This window comes from Bison bison, unplaced genomic scaffold, assembly GCF_000754665.1.
Source record: "Bison bison bison isolate TAMUID 2011002044 unplaced genomic scaffold, Bison_UMD1.0 scf7180017864037, whole genome shotgun sequence".
NCBI lineage: Eukaryota > Metazoa > Chordata > Mammalia > Artiodactyla > Bovidae > Bison > Bison bison.
This window is the reverse complement of record NW_011494609.1, coordinates 8,549,831-8,569,716: the sequence shown is the minus strand read 5'-3', so window position 1 is coordinate 8,569,716 and position 19,886 is coordinate 8,549,831. Positions and strand designations below refer to the sequence as shown.

The 19,886-nt window shown below is 47.8% G+C and overlaps 1 protein-coding gene across 3 annotated transcripts in view; it reads left to right on the top strand.

The window, feature by feature from the left end:
* Positions 1-19,886, top strand: part of SLC37A1 (solute carrier family 37 (glucose-6-phosphate transporter), member 1) — a 101,566-nt gene that overhangs the window by 26,593 nt on the left and 55,087 nt on the right. Inside the window, exons 1-3 of one of the 3 annotated variants that reach the window (XM_010834926.1) lie at positions 295-541; positions 4,703-4,891; positions 16,047-16,128. In XM_010834926.1, coding sequence (XP_010833228.1) covers positions 4,836-4,891; positions 16,047-16,128 — 138 coding nt within the window. In that variant the 5' untranslated portion in view covers positions 295-541; positions 4,703-4,835. Of the gene's footprint in view, positions 1-294; positions 542-1,182; positions 1,225-4,702; positions 4,892-16,046; positions 16,129-19,886 lie in introns of those variants that run through there. The other 2 variants (XM_010834928.1, XM_010834927.1) reach the window with 2 other exon arrangements.

The window sequence follows — 19,886 nt, the reverse complement described above, 5'->3', positions numbered from 1 at the left end:
GCCCAGGGGGGCGGATGCAGCCGGGCGGGGGTGGGTCTACGGGATCACCCGGGCGCCCCCGGGACCCGGGAGCGGAGGCGCGGAGCCGGTGCTGGGCCGGCACCCGCCCATCGGAGCTCCGGGCGCGGGCGAGCAGAGCCGTCCTCCCGGGCCCTTTCCCGGGCCGCTGGGCCGCGGTGACAGCTATGCCGGGGGTCGCGCGGAGAGTAGGGCGCGGGGCCGTCGCGCGGCGGAGACGGGGGCGTGCCCGCCTGTCCTCCTCCGGGACCGACCGCGGGGAGGAGCCGCCGCCCGCACCCGGGGCCTTCGGTTGTTTGTCTCTGAGCGGCTGGTCCCCAGAGCCCGGAGCCTCCGGGAGTGATTTACAGGACTCAGAGCCCCGGAAAGTCACCCGGCCTCGGGGCAACCACAGTCTGGCTTATTTTTCCTCCTGCCCCCACCCTCCTGCCGTCCCAGCCTCCGCAGCCACCCTGCTGATCCCGGTGACCTGGCGACCCGGGACTGCGACCCCAGTGCTGGAGGCCCCACGCCCCACCGTCAGGTTTGAAATTCTCTAGCCCGTCTTTCCTTTCCTCTCCCTGAGCTGCCCGCCTGGACAGTGCCCACCTGCCCTTGAATTTCAATCGTCTGAGGATGTCTGAGTTGGTAACTAGATTAAATTTCCCCATCGCTCTTTCTTTAAGGCCTTTTAAAATCAACCTTGAGAACCCAGGACTGGAGACCCCCAGAGTCTTACCACAGGGTTTTGGAAGCGCCTTTGCAGGTTCTGTGTTGTGCACACCACCTGGGGTGCTGCTTGTTGGTGGGAGAAAGCGATCGAGATGGAGGGTTCGCATTTGTATTGAAGCCCAGGAAAGAGATACTGGCTTTTGTCATTAATCTTTAATATTGCCTAAAGCACAGACCATAGAAAATGTGTTCTCTGGAAAGCAAGTTTCCCTCACTCATTACCTTTCTCTCCCTCATAAAATAAAAATGTATGAAAACTTGTTTGCCTTAAAATGAGACCCAGCTTAAAAGCTTTGCCTTTAGGTAGATTATTTAAGGTATGCATGGGATTGCTTTGACTACTGACAACAGAGCTTCAGTTGTGGGAAGACCCTTTCTGTGTTATTCTCTTCATTGCTTGCCTTTGAGTCTCTTTTTCACCTCCAGTGAGTACACAGGACTCTTCCGCAAGTGGTGAGGCCAAAGGTGGAGCTCCAGAATTCATGTTGCCTTCAGGTCATTCCATTTCATAGTTTTACAGTTTATAGACTAAGTTGGGCTCTTTCGCATGATGGGTATAAAAACGTGCTTTGTGGATTGTAACAGAGATGCTGCTGTGGGGTGCTTCTGAAGTTGTTATCTTTGAAACTGGATATTCTTACACTTTTCCCTCCTGTGGTGCTGTGAGTTCCAGGTGTCTATTAAGAGCCATTTTTTAAAAAGTGCATGTTCTTTTTATGTACTTGGGTTATGTGTCAAAAACAAGGCTGAAACCAAGTGATCAGCTCCAGTTCTGCTGTTCTCTCTTTGCAGGGGATCTGCCCAGAGGAAGCGAGGCGGGGGAGGGGACTGAGGGAAACTGGACCAACCTGAATTTGCCCCAGGTGTCCAGCGCCGCGGGCCAGCCTCTGGGCCAGCCGGGGGCTGGCAGGAGAGCACAGAGTTGTCAGCCCTGTCCTCGGAGCTCTTGACCAGCCCTCGCTGGAATGGTCAGTGGTCACTGGTCAGACTTTGGAGGAAAGGGCCTAATTAAATCGAGCTCTTAACGTCTAACGTGTAAAATCACTGTGTTTACACATCTTAACTGCACCAACGGTGAGAATTTATAGCACTGGAGTTACCCCATTTTATAGGAGGAGGAAGAACCGTAGTTTTCAAAGGAAATCAAGATTTTTTTTTCCTGCTGATTTTTCCAATGTCTTCTGGATTTTGTTTTAAAGTTCCAAGTTTTACCAGCCTTGAATTGAGGTTGACTGATGAGTTGGTGTGTTCGTGTGTGCTTAGTCGCTCAGTCATATGTGACTCTTTGCACCCTTTGGACTGTAGCCCGCTCAGCTCCTCTGTCTATGGGATTCTCCAGGCAAGAATACTGGAGTGAGTTGCCATTTCCTCCTTCAGGGGATCTTCCCAACCCAAGGATTGAACCCGAGTCTCCTGCACTGCAGGCAGATTCTTTGCCTCTGAGCCCCCAGGGCAGTCCCTTAGTAGGTGTGGTAGATGCAGTTGGATACTTCCAGATAAGCTGTACCTAGAGAAGCAGTGTCTGGACAGGGGAGGACATTTGCTTCTGACCATCCATTCCCGGGCGCTGTAAAATTCAGACCAAATCCTTTACTTTAAAGTCAGCACCCAAAAATTGTTTCTCAACGTATGGGTGCGGTACTTCAGTTGTGTCCAACTCTTTGCGACCCTATGGACCATAGCCCGCCTGGCTTCTCTGTCCATGGGATTCTCCAGGCAAGAATACTGGAGTGGGTTGCCATGCCCTTCTCCAGGGGATCTTTCCAACCCAGGGATGGAGGCCTGGTCTCTTATGTCTCCTGCATTGGCAGGCGAGTTCTTCACCTCTAGCCCCACCTGAGAAGCCCCTTCTCAAAGTATGTTTAGGTCCAAGTAGGAGCCCACTCATTTTGAGCAGAATTTTAATAAAATCTTTTTAAAATCTAGAGATATGAGCAACAACAGTGTTGAAACGCTTGTGGAGCTTGATTCCACACGTCTCCTGGGCGCTGGCTCTGTGCTAGACCAGGGAATGGGGGCTGGGTGGTCGCCTGCAGTCCCTTGATGCCTCTCGTGATGTCTCCTGAGAACAGAACCAGCTCCTCCTGACTGGGCATCTCCTCCACACCAGGCTCTGTGCTCAGGGCTGTCCACAGATCGCACATCTCATTTGTAATAGCAACCCAAAAATGTAGATGCTACCATCCCTGTTTTTAGCTGGGGCAAGTGAGGGAGCAGGAAGTTTGTGACATGCCTGGGATTACCCAGCGCAGGGCCAGCCATGAGGGCAGGTGGCACTCCAGGCAGGATGATGAGCTGGGAGGAGCAAAGGTGTAGTTCTCCTGGCTGAAGCAGAAGGAGGGGCCTCGTTGCCTCTCTGAGAGGAGATGGGGGTCAGGGGACAGGTATGACAGCTTGCTGTTGTTCAGCATCGCAGCAGTCATGTCTGACTCTTTGCAACCCCATGGACTGCAGCACACCAGACTTCCTTGTCCTTCACTATCTCCCTGAGTTTGCTCAAACTCATGTCCATTGAGTTGGTGATGCCATCCAATCATCTCGTCCTCTGTCACCCCCTTTTCCTGCCCTCTATCTTTCCCAGCATCAGGGTCTTTTCCAACAAGTTGGCTCTTCCCATCAGGTGGCCAAAGTATTAGAGCTTCAGCTTCAGCATCAGTCCTTCCAATGAATATTCAGGACTGATTTCCTTCAGGATTAACTGGTTTGATCTCCTTGCAGTCCAAGTGTCTCTCAAGAGTCTTCTTCAGCACTGAAAGCATCAGTTCCTCAGCACTCAACCTTCTTTGTGGTCCAACTCTCACATTCGTACGTGACTACTGAAAAAAACCGTAGCTTTGACTACACATACCTGTGTTGGCAAAGTGATATCTCTGCTTTCTAATATGCTGTCTAGGTTTGTCATAGCTTTTCTTCTAAGGAGCAAGAATCTTTTAATTTCATAGCTGTGTGATGGCTTGCCAAGGTGCATTTTGAAAGCTCACCCTAGAGGGAAGGCAGGCGTGAACATGGGGATCCTGAGGCCCATTTTAGATCCTCTAACTTAGAACTGTTGGCTGTTACTTGTCTGTTATCTCAAGGAAGTTGCTTAAAGACATTGAATACATTTTTAAGCTTTAAATCAAAATCAGTGTTCCATCAAAAGTAGCCTTCTTTAAAAACACCATATAACCTGTGACTTTTCCATAAGCACTAAGATGGAACCGTACGTGCTCCCGAGGGCGTGATGTGCTCTGTGATGTAATGCATGGGTCCCCAAGATTCCTCCTCACCCAGTGAACATAGGAGAAAAACTGGAAGACAGCACACGTGTTGAGGTTGGCTTTGGAATGGGCGGCCAGGCCTCCCTGCCGCTTTCTTCCTGTCTTGCTCAGAAAGGGGCCATTTTCCAAGGCCCCTGCAGTGACCACAGGAGTGAGAAATGAGGAGGCTGATTCGAGGTGTTCATCCCCATGGCATTACATGTATTTAAACTCCATTGCAAAGCCACAGTCAAATGATGGGCTTGATGACCCACCACCTGGTCCAGGCCTACGTTCCTCTCTGTTACTGTAGCTCAGACGTGGCCTGGCCCCCAGCGGGGGAATCAGGACCGGCTGGTTGGTGGCCCTCTGGTGACTGAGCACCTGGTGTGACCTCTGGGCTCCTGCTGGTCTCCTGTGAGTATGAACGTCAGCTCTGTGGAGTGTGGTGGTGAAGAGTGAGCGGTTGATCTCTGGATACCTTCCGGATGGAGATAAATTCAGCCGTTCTCTCTTCATTGCACCCTCAGAACATCATGTGAAGTTCCTTTCAGTGATGGTTGAATAAGCTGCCCCCACAGGGCACACACTCCACCCCCACCAGGTGGCTGTTATGGTGGGAGCGCCCTGTTGCGTCTGGCTCTGCTCTGGGCTGGGTGACCACACTGCGTGTAGTTACTTCCGCCAGGGCCTCTGACGACGCCTGACCTTTCCACCCCTCCTTCTCCTTGTAGACAGCTGAGCCTCTCCTGGAGGAAAGAGAGGAGGAGAGTCCCCACGAGCATCCTTACTCGCTTCCTGGGATTAAGAACCTATTTATGAAGCATCTTATTTTATGACCGAAGCTCCACATCCAGGGAGGCGTCAATGGCCCAGCTTCCCCCTGGCATTCGCTTCATCATCTCGTTCTCCAGGGATCAGTGGTAAGTCGGGGGCACCGTGCCACCCTGCAGCCAGCAGGTCCTCCACCCCCAGTTTCCTGATAAGACACATGTGGATGCCCGCCCTCCCCATAATTGTTGAATGGTTTATCCGTGGTGGAAGTGGTGACCAGGAACGCTGCTGGTCAGAACCCTGCTTCTGCAGTGACAGACAGACTGAAAACCTCTGGGGTTCTCAGTGGTTTCTAGTCCACTGAATATCATCTTGGTAGGATGAGTAGGCTGCAGTCCATGGGGTCGCTAAGGGTCGGACATGACTGAACGACTTCACTTTCATGCACTGGAGAAGGAAATGGCAACCCACTCCAGTATTCCTGCCTGGAGAATCCCAGGGACGGGGGAGCCTGGTGGGCTGCCGTCTATGGGGTCGCACAGAGTCGGACACGACTGAATCGACTTAGCAGCAGCAGCAGCAGGATGAGTAAATGGCTGTGGGTGAAATAAGTATATTAACTCTGAACTCTACGAGTGGCCTCGCTGAGCTGGGACTTTGGAAGAGAAAATGAAATCTGAACAAGTTAAACACAGACCAAAACACCCCTTTCTGTTCCGAGAGCACCCTGTGTGCTCTCTGAGAGTCCTTCTCCTAGGAGACTTATGAATCCCACACACACTCCTTGGAGGAGGCTGAAGGTGAGGGCGGAGTCTAGAGCTGGGCTGTCTCGTCTCTAAGCCACACTCTCTCCTGCTGATCTCTGTCAGGAAGAGAAGTGTTTTCCCTCTACCCTGTTAGGTTGAATGACTGGGGGCATGTGAATTAAATCGACGAAAGACAGATGCACAAGAGAGAAGACAGATTTAGCCACATATGTGTGGGAGTTCACAGAAAAAGGTGACTCCTGGGGGCCTTAGAATTTGGGGTGTATATACCACCTTAGTAGGGGAAGAGAAGGAGGAGGGCATGTTTGGGAAAGCAAATGACTTTTTGGAAAGGTAAACGGGCCCTTGGGAGACTGGCAGGGGGCCAGGATACAGTTGGACAGAGTCTTATTTGGGTGTGAGGTGGGTGCTTCCCGCCTCTGGTACTAAGACTCAGTCTCTCCTAGGTGCTCGCAGGGAGGATTGATGACAGTTGAGTTGTTTTGGAGGCTCTGTTTTTAGGCAGATGAGAGATTTCAGAAACTCAAACACCTTCTGCTCACAGTAATGTTTATGCCACAGCGTGTGTTCTGGGTCCCTTAGGCTCCATCTCCCAGCCATGTGCCGCCTACACATCCTTTGCAGCTTCTCTGGCCCAGGCTGGTGGCTGGTGTGCCCATGGGGTCTCAGAAGTGACTTCAGACATCTGGCTCTTCCTGGAATAGTTCACTTGTCGATTCATTTCCCATCTAGCGCTAGTCTAGACAGAAGTAGCTCAACACTTACCTTTTTTTAGTGGGTATTTATTTTTGTTTTCTTTTGTAACTTTATTTGGATACAATTTTTCAAACTCACAGGAGGAAATGATAAGAATTTACATAGAACTCCTATAATCACAAATCCACCCCCCGCCCCCGCCTTTTTTTTTAGGTTAAACCCTTAGAGATAGAGCATTGCTTCTTACACTGTAATGTGCATGGGAATCATTCAAAACTTGTTAAAATGCAGATCCTGACTCAGCAGACTTGGGGTGGCACCTGAGAACCTCCATTTCCCAGGTGATGTGATACTGTGGGTCCACAGACCATTCTTTGAGTAGCACAGAGATGGCGTATTTGTCTTCATTTCTGTTCCATCTCTACCTCAGACTTGCTCTTTGACCTTGAAAGGTTATTTAACCTTTCTAGACCTCAGCTTCCTTGGCTGTGAGAGAATCAGTGTCAACATTCCTGCCAAGGACATTTATTAATATATATTTTTAGCAGCACTCTGATCTTTGGAGGGCTGACTTCCCTCCCTTGCATGCAGCTGTGACCAGCAGGGGAGTCTCAGAATCTTCTGTCCCCTTACAGAAGCCAGTAGAGACCCCTGAGGCTCCGTCCCACTGACCTTCTGCTGTAACCCAGGTCCAGCAGGAGGCAGGAGCGGGCCTAAGGTGGGCGAACCAGCCTCTCTGTCCTGGGACTTTGAATCTCAAGTAGAGTGAGCCTAGGGCAGAGCAAATGGTGAGGTGTGTCTGGTCTAGCTCTGCCATGTGCTAAGTCGTGTCTGATTCTTTTGTGACCCCATGGGCTATAGCCCATCAGGCTCCTCTGTCCATGGGATTCTCCAGGCAAGAATACTGAAGCAGGTTGCCATGCACTTTTCCAGGGGAGCTTCCCAACCCATAGATCAAACCCACATCTCCTGTTGAATTGCCTGCATTGCAGGAGGATTTCTTTACTACTGAGCCACCAGCACAGTACAGCTGTGGGGCCAGGCTCAATGGCAGATTCTTAACGTTCATCCTCATTTGCTTCTCCCTTCACCTTCTCTCATCTGTGTGTGTGTGCAGATGTATGTACACACACACACTCACACACACTTTTTCATGAACCATTTGACAGCAAGTTGCAGACATTATACCCTTTTATTTCTAAATACGTTAGTATGTATTTCCTGTAAATAAGATATTCTCATGTAACTGCTTCCCTGGTAGGTCAGATGGTGAAAAATCCGCCCTCAGTGGGGGAGAGCTGGGTTCTATCCCTGGGTTATAAAGATCCCCTGGAGGAGGGCATGGCAACCCAGTATTCTTGCCTGGAGAATCCCCATGGACAGAGAAGCCTGGTGGGCTATAGTCCATGGGGTTGCAAAGAGTCAGACACAACTTAGCAACTAAGCATAGCACATATAACTGCACACAAAGATCAAGATCAGGAAGTTTAACGTGGGTGTAATGCTATTATCTAATCCACAGTCCATGTTCAAATGCCCAATAATGTCTTTTATAGACTTTTCTATAGACTTTTGAAGTCTTTCTATAGATTTTTCTTTTTCTTTAATAGATTTTCCCCTGGGCCAGAATCTAGTGTGTGGGCACACTCGGCATTTACTCATCCTGTGTGTTTAGTTTCCTTTAATTTGGAACCATATCTTGGCCTTTCTTTGTCTCCTGTAAGCTTGTCATTTTTGGAGAGTACAAGCCATTTATTTTATAGACTTTCTTCTTTTGAATGTGTCTGTTGTTTCCTCATGGTTAGATTCAAATTACGCATTGTTCTCAGATATAACACAGAAAGGAGACAGCTTCTCCCTAACGGTAATGGAGTTACAGATATTGGTGGGGCTGAGGGGACTGGATAAATCGTGTGGTGCTGGGTTGAAATGAAAGATATCAAGAAAAACTGGAGAGCAGGTAAGCAGAGAAGTGTGTGTGTGTGATGTGTGTGTATGTGTGTGTGATGTGTGTGTATGTGTGTGTGATGTGTGTGTGTGATGTGTGTGATGTGTGTGTGTATGCTGTGTGTGTATGTGTGTGTGATGTGTGTGTGATGTGTGTATGTGTGTGTAATGTGTATGTATGTGTGTGTGATGTATGTGATGTGTGTGTGATGTGTGTGATGTGTGTGATGTGTGTGTATGTGTGTGTATGTGTGTGTGCTGTGTGTGTATGTGTTGTGGGTGCAGGTGTGTAAAATGCCTTCTCTTGGCTGGAGATAGGCCCTGGAAACAGCAGCATCCCAGCAGCAGTGAGTACCCCTGGTGCTCGATCTTGGTTTCTGTGTACAGTTTCCTATTGAAGGAGCCAGGCAGGCATCCTTGGAGACTGGGATGGTGTCATCACTGGGCAGGGAAAGTGAGATGAGCCGGGAATATCTGGTGTCAAAAAATAAGACAGTGCTTAAAAATGAAGTGGCTCTCACTGGCCAAATATGAGATGAGATTTTTTTTTTTGGCTGTGCTGGGTCTTCTCTGCTGTGTGAGGGCTCTCTCCAGCTGTGGTGCACAGGCTTCTCACTGCTGCAGCTGCTCTTGTCTCGGGGCTCCGGAGCACACAGGCTTCCATAGTTGCGGTGAGTGGGTTGAGTTGCGCCATGACATGTGGGATCTTAGTTCCCAGACCAGAGATTGAACCCATATTCCCTGCATTGGCAGGTAGATTCTTAACCACTGGACCACCAGGGAAGTCCCTGGGATAATATTTTAAATAAACAATACTAGTAATGAATTATAGCCCATTGACAGAAACAAGTCCATGCTCCTATAACTTAATAAGCATAAATGGGAGGAGGGAAAGCTCTTTCCCACAATGGGATGCCAGCCACTGAGTACAGAGCAGGAGTGTCCAAGCTGGAATGTCACCTTTTGAAACCATCAGGAATGCTTGGATTAGGTAAGGAGCATCAGTAGACACACAAAATTGGGAGAAAGTTGGGTAAACAACTGGGTTAGCTATCTAACCTCAGAGTGTTTTCCCACAAATTGGTTATTAATTACTAGAGAGAAAATGGTATCTTCTCTCATGGGCAATGAGGCAGAGAGCCCCCAAACCAGGTGGTCAGTACTTAACATCACTGACGTCATGGCCCCCTTTAGGGTGCTCTGGAGGGACTCCTGTCACGATATGCATGGTTTCCTTGTTCCTAAAGTAAGATGTCTTCTCACTCATTTCTGTGCCAGGTCATTACTGTTCAGGTATTCTCATCTAAAGCATTTTTTTTTAACTTCTTATTTGCCTATTACCTAGATAAATAACACTCAAGGAAGGAAGCTGTATTCTCCCCTGAGTCTCTGAACTGGGAGCAGGCTTCCATTTATCTGGGAATGCAGGCAGCATCTAGGACATTTCTGAGGATGCTTCGAAGGAGCATTGCTGGGACAGGCTTTCATGGCTAGAAACTCGAGCTTAACCCAAATGCTGCTGCTGCTGCTGCTAAGTCTCGTCAGTCGTGTCAGACTTTGTGCGATCCCATACAGGGCAGCCCACCAGGCTCCCCTGTCCCTGGATTCTCCAGGCAAGAACACTGGAGTGGGTTGCCATGTCCTTCTCCAATGCATGAAAGTGAAAAGTAAAAGTGAAGTCACTCAGTCATTGTCGGACTCTTAGCGACCCCATAGACTGCAGCCTACCAGACTCCTCCATCCATGGGATTTTCCAGGCAAGAGTACTGGAGTGGGGTGCCATTGCCTTCTCCGAACCCAAATGCTAGTCTTATAGTATTGCTAGATACAAAGAATGCTACCTGTTGTCAGACATAACTACAGAAGTAAGTGGAACACCAATGAAGTTAAGGATCAAATTATTCACTTTTAATTGTATTTGCTTAATATTCACAAGCCTAAATGTAACACAAAACAGGAATCAAAGTATTGGATTATATTAGTTTCCTGGGGGTGCTGTAACAAGTCCACAAGCTGGGTGGCTTAAGATAATAGAAATTAATTTCTCATAGATCTGGAAGGAGGAGTCTGAGATCCATGTGTCACAGGGCTGTGCTTTCACAGAAGGCTTGAGGGAAGAACACTTTCTCACCTCTTCCCATTTCTGGTGGCTGCTGGCTGTTCATGGCAATATCTGTCCTGCTCTGCCCTCATTGCCACGTGACCTTTCCTCCCTGTCTGTCTCCTTCTCCCCATGGCCTTCTATGAAGTCCCATAGCTGGACTTAGGATCTCAGTGGATTTGACATCATATGTGAGTTATATGACGCCATATGCATGCTAAGGTGCTTCAGTCATGTCTCTTTATGACCCCATGGACCATGGCTGGCCAGGCTCCTCTGTCAATGGGATTTCCCAAGCAAGAATACTGGAGTGGGTTGCCATTTCCTCCTTCAGAGGATCTTCCCCACCCTGGGCCTGAACCTGCATCTCTTAGGTCTCCTGCGTTGGCCAGAGGGTTCTTACCACTAGCACCACCTGGAGTTGAGTATTCAGTTCAGTCCAGTTGCTCAGTGGTGTCTGACTTTGTGACCCCATGGACTGCAGCACGCCAGGCTTCCCTGTCCATCACCAACTCCCAGAGCCTACTCAAACTCATGTCCATCATGTCGGTGATGCCATCCAACCATCTCATCCTCTGCCATCCTGTTCTCCTCCTGCCTTCAATCTTTCCCAGCATCAGCATCTTTTCCAGTGAGTCGGTTCTTCACATCAGGTAGCCAAAGTATTGGAGCTTCAGCGTCAGCATCAGTCCTTCCAATGAATATTCAGGACTGATTTCCTTTAGGACTGACTGTTTGGATCTTCTTGCAGTCCAAAGGACTCTCAAGAGTCTTCTCCAACACCACAGTTCATAAGCATCAATTCTTCAGCGCTCAACTTTCTTTATAGGAGTTGAGTATGACCTCAGCTAATTACCTCTGCAAGACCTGATTTCCAAAATAAGGTCACATTCTAAGATTTATAATGGACATCAGTTTGGGGAGTCACAAAGAATCAGACACGACTGAGCAACTTTCACTTTCAGTTTTGGGGAAACAGCATTAAATCCACTGCAAGATGGATAAAACAAATATTATCCAAAATCCTTACTTCGTAAACGACAAAGGAAGAAAGTAGGTGAGGATAGAATTACAAAATGGGAAAGAATTTCCAGAGGGCTATTTAGGCCTTTCATCCCCATAATCCAGGATAACCCCCAGAAGTGAGAAATCTGCTTGCCTTCCAGGACAAGGGTGTTGCCATGGCCACTAGGAAGGTACCAACCCCACAGCGTGGCTGCTGTGATTTAAAAGTGATCAGTGGGGCCATGTTCAGACCTTCTGGAAGGGAAAACTCAACCTCTAGTGGCTGGCCTTTCCCATCTGCCCAGGGTTCTACGTAAGAAGATGCGGAAAGAGGGAGAAAGGATAGACTTGGAAACAGAGGGAATAGAGTTGACCTGATGGTTTCTAAATAAACGATAGAGGTTCCTCTTCCGGAGACACTTATTCCGTCTCTAGGAAATGCCTGGTGTGCAGTGTAAGTTGACCTTTGCCCTGACTCTGCAGGGCGGGTTGCCTCTGAGTACCCTGCTAAGGTCACAGAGCAAGTGGTAGAATCTGATGGGCCTCCTAAGAGCCAGTGCTATCAGCTGGGCTTACAAGCATCCCCTGATCTTCCTAGACAATATTGGGCCACCTCAGGTGGTAAAGAAACTGCCTGCAATGCGGGAGACCTGGGATCCCTGGGTTGGGAAGATCCCCTGGAAGAGGGAACTGCTACCCACTCCAGTATTCTTGCCTGGAGAATTCCACAGACAGAGGAGCCTGACAGACTACAATCCATGGGGTCCCAAAGGGTCAGACACAACTGAGGGACTTTCACTTTCACTTTCTGGTACTCTTGGGGCTTCCCAGGTGGTGCTAGTGGTAAAGAACCCATCTGCTAATGCAGGAGACATAAGAGACTCAGGTTCAATCCCTGGGTCAGGAAGACCCCCTGGGGGAGGGCATGGCAACCCACTCCTGTATTGTTGCCTGGAGAATCCCATGGACAGAGAAGCCTGTCAGGCTACAGTTCATGGAGTTGCAAAGTCAGATATGACTGAAGCGACTTAGCATGGCAGGCACGGCTTGTACTCTTCCCAGAGGGGCTGATTCATTAGGGTGTTTCACTTCCACACAAAGCTGAACTGAAAACATCCAGAGGCAAGTTCTCCACTCTGTAGTCCCCGATGACTGTGCTCCGGTCCACATCACCATGCATGGGGCAGTCCTGGGACTTCCATCCACCCTGCAGGCTCTGTGCAAGTGAGCTTCACTTGCAGAACCACTCATGAGAGAAGGAAGCAGAGGCCCCAACAAAGAGGCAGGGACTCTAGAGAAGGAGGCAGGGGCCCTAGAGAAGGAGACAGGGCCCCAGGAGAAGGAGATAGGGGTCCCAGAGAAGGAGGCAGCGGCTCTAGAGAAGGAAGCAGGGGCCCAGGAGAAGGAGGCAGAGGCCCTAGAGAAGGAGGCAGGGGACCCAGAGAAGGAGGCAGGGGACCAGGAAAAGGAGGCAGGGGTCCTGGGAAGGAGAAAGGGATCCCAGGGAAGGAGGCAGGGGCCCCAGAGAAGGAGGCAGGGGCCCTGGAGAAGGAAGCAGGGGTCCCAGGAAGGAGAAAGGGGTCCCAGGGAAGGAGGCAGAGGCCCCAGAGAAGGAGGCAGGGGCCCTGGAGAAGGAAGCAGGGGCCCGGGATGACTGGCTAGTTTTCAGTAACCTGTATAGCTGAGACAGCCTAAATATGAATGCAGGTGTATTAGGCCCCCAGGGCTCTTTAGACCTGGACACAAGACAAACTCTCTGTTTCTGGGTTTATTTATTCTATTTAATATATTAAATATATTTTAATATTAATATTTATATTTTAAACATTCTTAATAAAACTAGAATGTTTATAAGTGGAAAGTTCTGGGTAGAGTGTGGCAAACATGAGCCCAAGGCCCATTTAAGTAGAGCGGCTCACTCCACATCCTTCTGGGCTAGGTGATTATGAGATTCTCCTGGTGGGTAGCACACCTGTAAGCCGGTGCTACATAGCATCCCTGAGGGCCCCAGATCTTTCTCTCAGACTCTGGTTCTGGAGGGGCTGGAGGTGACTCAGTCTGAGAATGTTTTCTTACTCCTTGTGGAGGTGAGAAAAGGGAACTCTGCATTCAAATGGGGGCTGACCGAGGTCACCCCCAGCCTACACCAGCCCTAGCAAGTGGTCATCTGAGTGACCAGTGGATCTAGCTGTGGGTTGGAGAGTCAAGTGTTGAAAGTTCCAGTGGTCCAGAACCTTCCTAAGTTAGCACAGAGGAGCAGTGGGTGGGATCATGGAGAGATACCAGCAAAGAAATGAGAGCCCCCCCCCCGCCGACTCCTACCAGGATGACAACTTTCAGAAATATAAGGACAAAGGCTGGATTTGGGTCACCAATCCACTGAACTTGCAGTCTGTATTCTTTGAGGTAGATGACACAGTCATTTTGTTATAGTTGCACATTTTTCCTATCTGCTCATTGATAGGGACTTGAAGAGCAAAGAAGCCTAGGAACTTCATCAGCAAGCATTTCCTTGCTGAGGAATAGAGCCTGGGGGCATTCATTTCACAAGTGTTTATTGAATAGCTGGCAAAGTCGGTGTGGTGCGTACTCACTGAGCACAGGTGTTCCAGAGGATGAAGTTTTGAGTCCTATTGTACTACCAAGTCTTTTTCCCCCCATCTGAAATATGACTTTTTTTTTAATCTGGAAATATTCAACTCATACCTTTTCTGGAGTCAGGGCTTCCCTGGTGGTTCAGATGGTAAAGTGTCTGCCTGCAAAGCAGGAGACCCAGGTTTGATCCCTGGGTCAGGAAAATCCCCTGGAGAAGGACATGGCAACCCACCCCAGTATTCTTGCCTGGAGAATCCCATGGACAGAGGAGCCTGGCATGCTACAGTCCATGGGGTCGAGAAGTCTCACACATGACTGAGCAACTTCACTTACTTACTTTTCTGGTGGCCAGAGAGGCAGATACCCCTAGGAGTCTTTATGTTAGTGAAGGAAGCTGACCTTGAGAACTAAATCAAAACACTGGAAACGTGAGTAGAGATAGGAGGAAGTTGTTGTTCAGTAGCTAAGTCATGTCTGACTCTTTGAGACCCCATGGACTACAGCATGCCAGTCTCCCAGGGTTTACTCGGATTCATGTCCATTGAGTCGGTGATGCTATCCAACCATCTCTTCCTCTGCCACCCATTTCTCCCAAGGGTCCTTCCATATCGAGGGCCTTAGAATGAGCCGCCCTCCTGGGGTTGTGGCTCCCCTGCAGAGAAAGAAAGAGGGGCCCCCTCTGGGTTCTGTGGCCTCTGCCTTCACCTTGGTTAATGACCAAGTGAAGCCTGCACACAGTTTGAAGATCATTGGCATTTCCAGAACAGAACAGAATGGATTCTTCAGGGTTGGGAGCTGGGCCTCAAGACGCAGAGGGCCTGCCTTCCTGGCTGGAGCCCCTTGTCATCTCTTGCCAAGGACGTTTTCCTCCTGACCTGTTTTCTTCCCTGAAGGGTTGTTTTTCTATAGCATGGTTCAAACGTTCAGACTAGAATAAACTTTCATCTTCTTGCTAGAGCATCTTGTCTGTCGCTCCATACAGCTCAGCACTTCCTCTCAAACTGCTTTTCTCGTAAACCAGGGCTCTCGGCCAATAGTTTTTATGTCATTGACCTTATTCATAGCTTGTTGGCATCACTGAGTTGTTCTCACTGAGGTCAGTGAAATATTTATATTTCTTTATTTCTTGTGTCCTTCTAAAAAGTTGCAGAGAAGCTAAAAAGTAAAAAAAAATAAATATGATCTTAAATGCCCAGGATAGCAGGCTTGTAAGTCACTTGCAGTTAATTTTGTTACAAATTAAATAATCTTTTTTTTTTGTCTACTTTCTAAGCACATGTGTACATCTGGGTCCTAGATTCCTCTTTGATTAGTTTTTCCCGTGGATGTTTAATTTCAATTTACAAAGTAAAAATGGCACATGTTTTAAATATTCTATTGTAGTGATATGATATATAGGATTCATCTTTGATATAGGACTGAATCAATAGCATACAGCATAAGGAAATTTAAGAATACAGTTGCAATGTATTCTTAACGCATCTTTTATTATGTTGTTGAAGTATAGTTGATTTACAATGTTGCATTTAATTTCTGCTGTCCAGCAAAGTGATATACATATTTATGTTCATTTTCATGTTCTTATCCATTCTGGTTTATCATGGGATATTGAGTATAGTTCCCTGTGCTATACGGTGGGACGTTGTTGTTTATCCATTCTGTATGTGATAGTCTGTGTCTGGTCATCCTAAACCCCCACTCTGTCTCTCCCCCTTGTGGTTACTGCCGTGGCAACCCCAGCTCTGTCCTCTCTGTGAGTCTGTCTGCATTTTGTAGATGAGCTCATTTGTGTCAGATTCCATGTATAAGTGATGTTATGAGTATTTGTCTTCCTCTTTCTGACCTCTTTTGCTTCATATGATATCTCTGGGTCCGTCTGTGTTGCTGCAAACGGCATTATTTCCTTCTTTTTAATGGTTGAGTAATACTCCACTGTGCGTGTGTGTGTGTGTGTGTGTGTGTGTGTGTGTGTGTCACACACACACCGCACCTTCTTTATCCATTCATCTGTCGATGGATGTGTAGGTTGTTTCCATGCCTTGGTTTTTGTGAATGGTGCTACTGCGAACGCAGGGGAGCATGGGCCTTTGTGAACTCTGCTTTTGCCTGGGCACATGCCCAGGAGTGGGATTGCTGTCTCATCTGGCATCTGATATTATTTTATGTCATCCCTGCCACTGTTTTGTGTTTCAGGTACAGAGCCTTCATTTTTATTTTGACATTTTTGCTGTATGCAAGTTTTCACTTATCTCGAAAGCCTATCAGCATAGTTAAGGTAAGAAATCATTCAAAGCACTCGGTTCATTTCCTGCCTGTAATCTCTATAAGGAACAAGTTACTTTAAGAGCCACTTGTGGGGGAGGGGAGTGTGAGGGAGAGTCGTGAGATAAATGGAGAAAATGGATTGTTTGAGAAGCAAGCTATTTCGCTGCTCTGCTTTTTGGTTTCTCTTTCTCCTGAATCTAAAATCTCTAAACTGGTTTCAGGATTTATAATTTCAGTGGTAGTATATTTTCAGTTATATTCATTGACCATTCCAGAATTCTAGATCTTAGTTAAATATCTATTCTGTCTTATATGAATTTTCTCTCTAAATATATCTGACCTAAAATTGCTCCCCAAATTGCTTCCGCGGTCATTAGGTTTTCATTCTAAGTCTGACAATGGTTCTGCTTCTTCGTTATTCTTAGAACACTGGATTTCTGTGTGAATGATGGGTGGGCAGGAGTTATTAAGCAGGCATTTAACTCGATTTGAAGAAAAGGAGGTTAAAGTAGACATTTCTACATAATAGCCAATTATAACTTGGGGGAAAAGCAGGAATCGGAATGACATCATTTTGCCTGCAGACTGTGAGCAGGCTTGAATGACTTTTGACTCTTTATTATAGAAGGACGAGGAACTCATCCAGGGCCAGAGAGAGTTCATTTACTTCACTTTCACTTTTCACTTTCATGCTTTGGAGGAGGAGATGGCAACCCACTCCAGTGTTCTTGCCTGGAGAATCCCAGGGACGGGGGAGCCTGGTGGGCTGCCGTCTATGGGGTCGCACAGAGTCAGACACGACTGAAGTGACTTAGCAGCAGCATCCCACAGGTGGGCTGGACACCAGAGGGTCTCCTTCTGATGGTCACGCGCATCCCCTTGTAGCCAGGGCCACCCTCCTGGCTTCCCTGATGGGGGCTTGGGGCTTAATGATGAGGCAGTCTTGTGAGCAGCTTAGCTGAGTTTTCATCAATCACAGTAACTGTGGCTGAGCCCCCAGCCTGACCAGGCGCATGAGTCCCTTGTTTAATATCATCATCACAGTTGTCCTGAGATCATCCCTTTGAGGAAATTGAGACTCTGGAGCCTAATTCCTCCATGAAGGCTGGGACCACGCCAGGTGAATTCCATGACTTCAGGGTCCCTGCCCTTAACCTCACTGGCTCAGGGTCTCTGTTGTCCAGTTGCTCAGTTTTGCCTGACTTTTTGCGACCCCGTGGACTGTAGCACGCCAGGCTTCCCTGTCCTTCACCATCTCCCGGAGCTTGCTCAAGCTCATGTCCATTGAGTGGGTGATGCCATCCAACCATTTCATCTTCTGTTGCCCCCTTCTCCTCCTGCCCTCAATCTTTCCCAGCATCAGGGTCTTTTCCAAAGTGTCAGTTCTTCCCATCAGGTGGCCAAAATATTGGAGCTTCACTTTCAGCCTCAGTCCTTCCAATGAACATTCAGGGTTTCAGGGCCTCTAGGGTAGGTTTAAGTACCTAAGTACATTCACAGCATCACCCCTAGATTTTCCTCAGCACACATATGGTCTGACTCAGCGCCTTCAGTGTGCCTGGTTGTGGATTAGCCTCATCAGAACCCAGGGGCTTCTTGGCCTTCTGAGATGGATGACATGTCGCACTACATGTGATACCTTCCTTTGTAATGCCTTACAAGGCTTTCACATGCCTGATTTAGCTCATCTTATGTATATTCCTGTTGACCCACGGGACAGTTTGAATTATCTCTCACCCATATTTATTAAAACATTATGAATAAATAAAAATATATTTGCTTCCCTAGAATTGATCACCAGGGGTGGTGACTTACATAGCGATTCACATTCTTTCATGCCATTTATAGTGACCTGACATGTCATGTCAGCATGAGGCTGCTTTGTTTATACTTGCTGCTAATATCTGTCATTTTCTCTGATTTTAGTAGATAGCAAAAAGGAAAAATAAGTGATAAAGATGAAAACAGGTCTGGGAGAAGGTGGGGTTACAACCTTGTTCTCTTTTCAGCTGCTCTAGATCTAGCTCCGCCTCCTACCTAGAGGCTGGAGGGACACTCGGTGAGGGACTCTTCCCTGCCGCCCCCTGCCCTGGGCTGGGCCAGAACAAAAGCCTGAAAGCAGGGGGTTCTCCGGAAAGCTGCTGGGATCCAGGTTCTCCGGGGGGCGGAGACCGATCTGAGTGTGAATGTTCAGCTCTCTCTGCACACAAGGGACCAGGAGAAGAAAGCTCTGAAGTCCATAGGCGGACAGAAAACAAAGCCTGAGGGACTGGAAGTGCTCACCTTGGCTTTGGAGGGAAACTTGCTATCTGGAAAGTTCCACTCTTTCTAAGTATTTGTATTTAAATAGGATGCAACTCCAATGAAAATCTCAGCAGTGTCTTTGTTAATTGAATTACATAACCTTAGAGTTTATATAGACTTCCCAGGTGGCACTAGTGGTAAAAAACCTGCCTGCCAGTGCAGGGGATGTAAGAGACTTGGGTTCGAGCCCTGGGGTGAGAGGATCCCCTGGAGGAGGCACAGCAGCCCACTCCAGTATGAAAAGAATGTCCAAGAATTAATTACCAAATTGTGAAAAAGATAACATTTTTAAGCCCCTATAATCAAATGATTATGGTATTGCATGAAAGCAAACAAGGAGGTCAGTAGAATAGCATAGAAAATACTGTAGAAGCACAGTCGAATGGCGACAGGTGATGGGAAAAGGGTAACTCGTCTAATAAGCGGTGATTCATCTGGAAGCTTCATAATATTGAACCTCTGTAATATAAAACAAATGGATGAATTAAAGATTTAAATGTGAAGAATGAAAAGTACAAATCCAAGAACAAGATCATGTCCATTTTAGGGGTGTAAAGTGGGGAAACCCAGAGCAACGATGGGCGGAGGCGCTGAAGAGGCAGTTCACGGGCAAGGGATCCGAATTTCAGGAGCTGCACTGACTGTGTGCAAGCTTGCTGATATCTGTAAGTGCAAGTTCAAGTAACAGTGTGCCACTTTATACCCACTAATGGGCAAAGCATATAAGACAGTGACAGCCCTTGCCAGATGCGAAGGGTTTACAACCTTTTGGAAAGTGTCTGGGTAACACCTGTTGACATTAAAAATGCTTGTCCTTCAGTTCCTGCTTCTGGGAACTTTGTCCATAAAAATAAAAGCACTTAGGAATATCCGCATAAACATCTTATTGCGTCTTTATTGTAGCCTTATTGGCAATTAAAAAAAAGGGAAAAGGGGAGAGGAAAAACCCTGGCTATTATGTGAACTTAATCAGCAGGTGAAAGTTTGAATAAATTATAGTAAATTCATATTCTGGTATGTACAACTACTTTAAAAATTAATTAGAGCAAAATCAGTTGATGCAGAAAAATTCCTCGGAGGTATTTTTGAGTAAAAAGAGTGAAAGTGTATGTAAGTCCATGTAGAATGATCCCATTAAAAATAGACAGTGACCCCAAGGCCTCCCGGTGTATTTCTGAACACCTGTGTAAGTGGGCGTGTGTCCGCATATGCAGGTGTGTGTCTTCATGCGGCGCCTGTGACACAGACGAGCTGACCACCAGCAGGTGCTGCCGTAAGTGGGGCACCGTTTGTCTCTTCCCCCTGCTCTGAGCACTATCTTGTCCACTCTTGCCGCTGTAACAAAACCCCACAGACTGGATGGCTGTAAACAGCAGACGTTCTTGCTCATGATCCTGGAGTCTGGACTTCCCCAGTCATGGTGGCAGCATCATCAGTTTCTTCCAGCCTGCAGACAGCCACCTC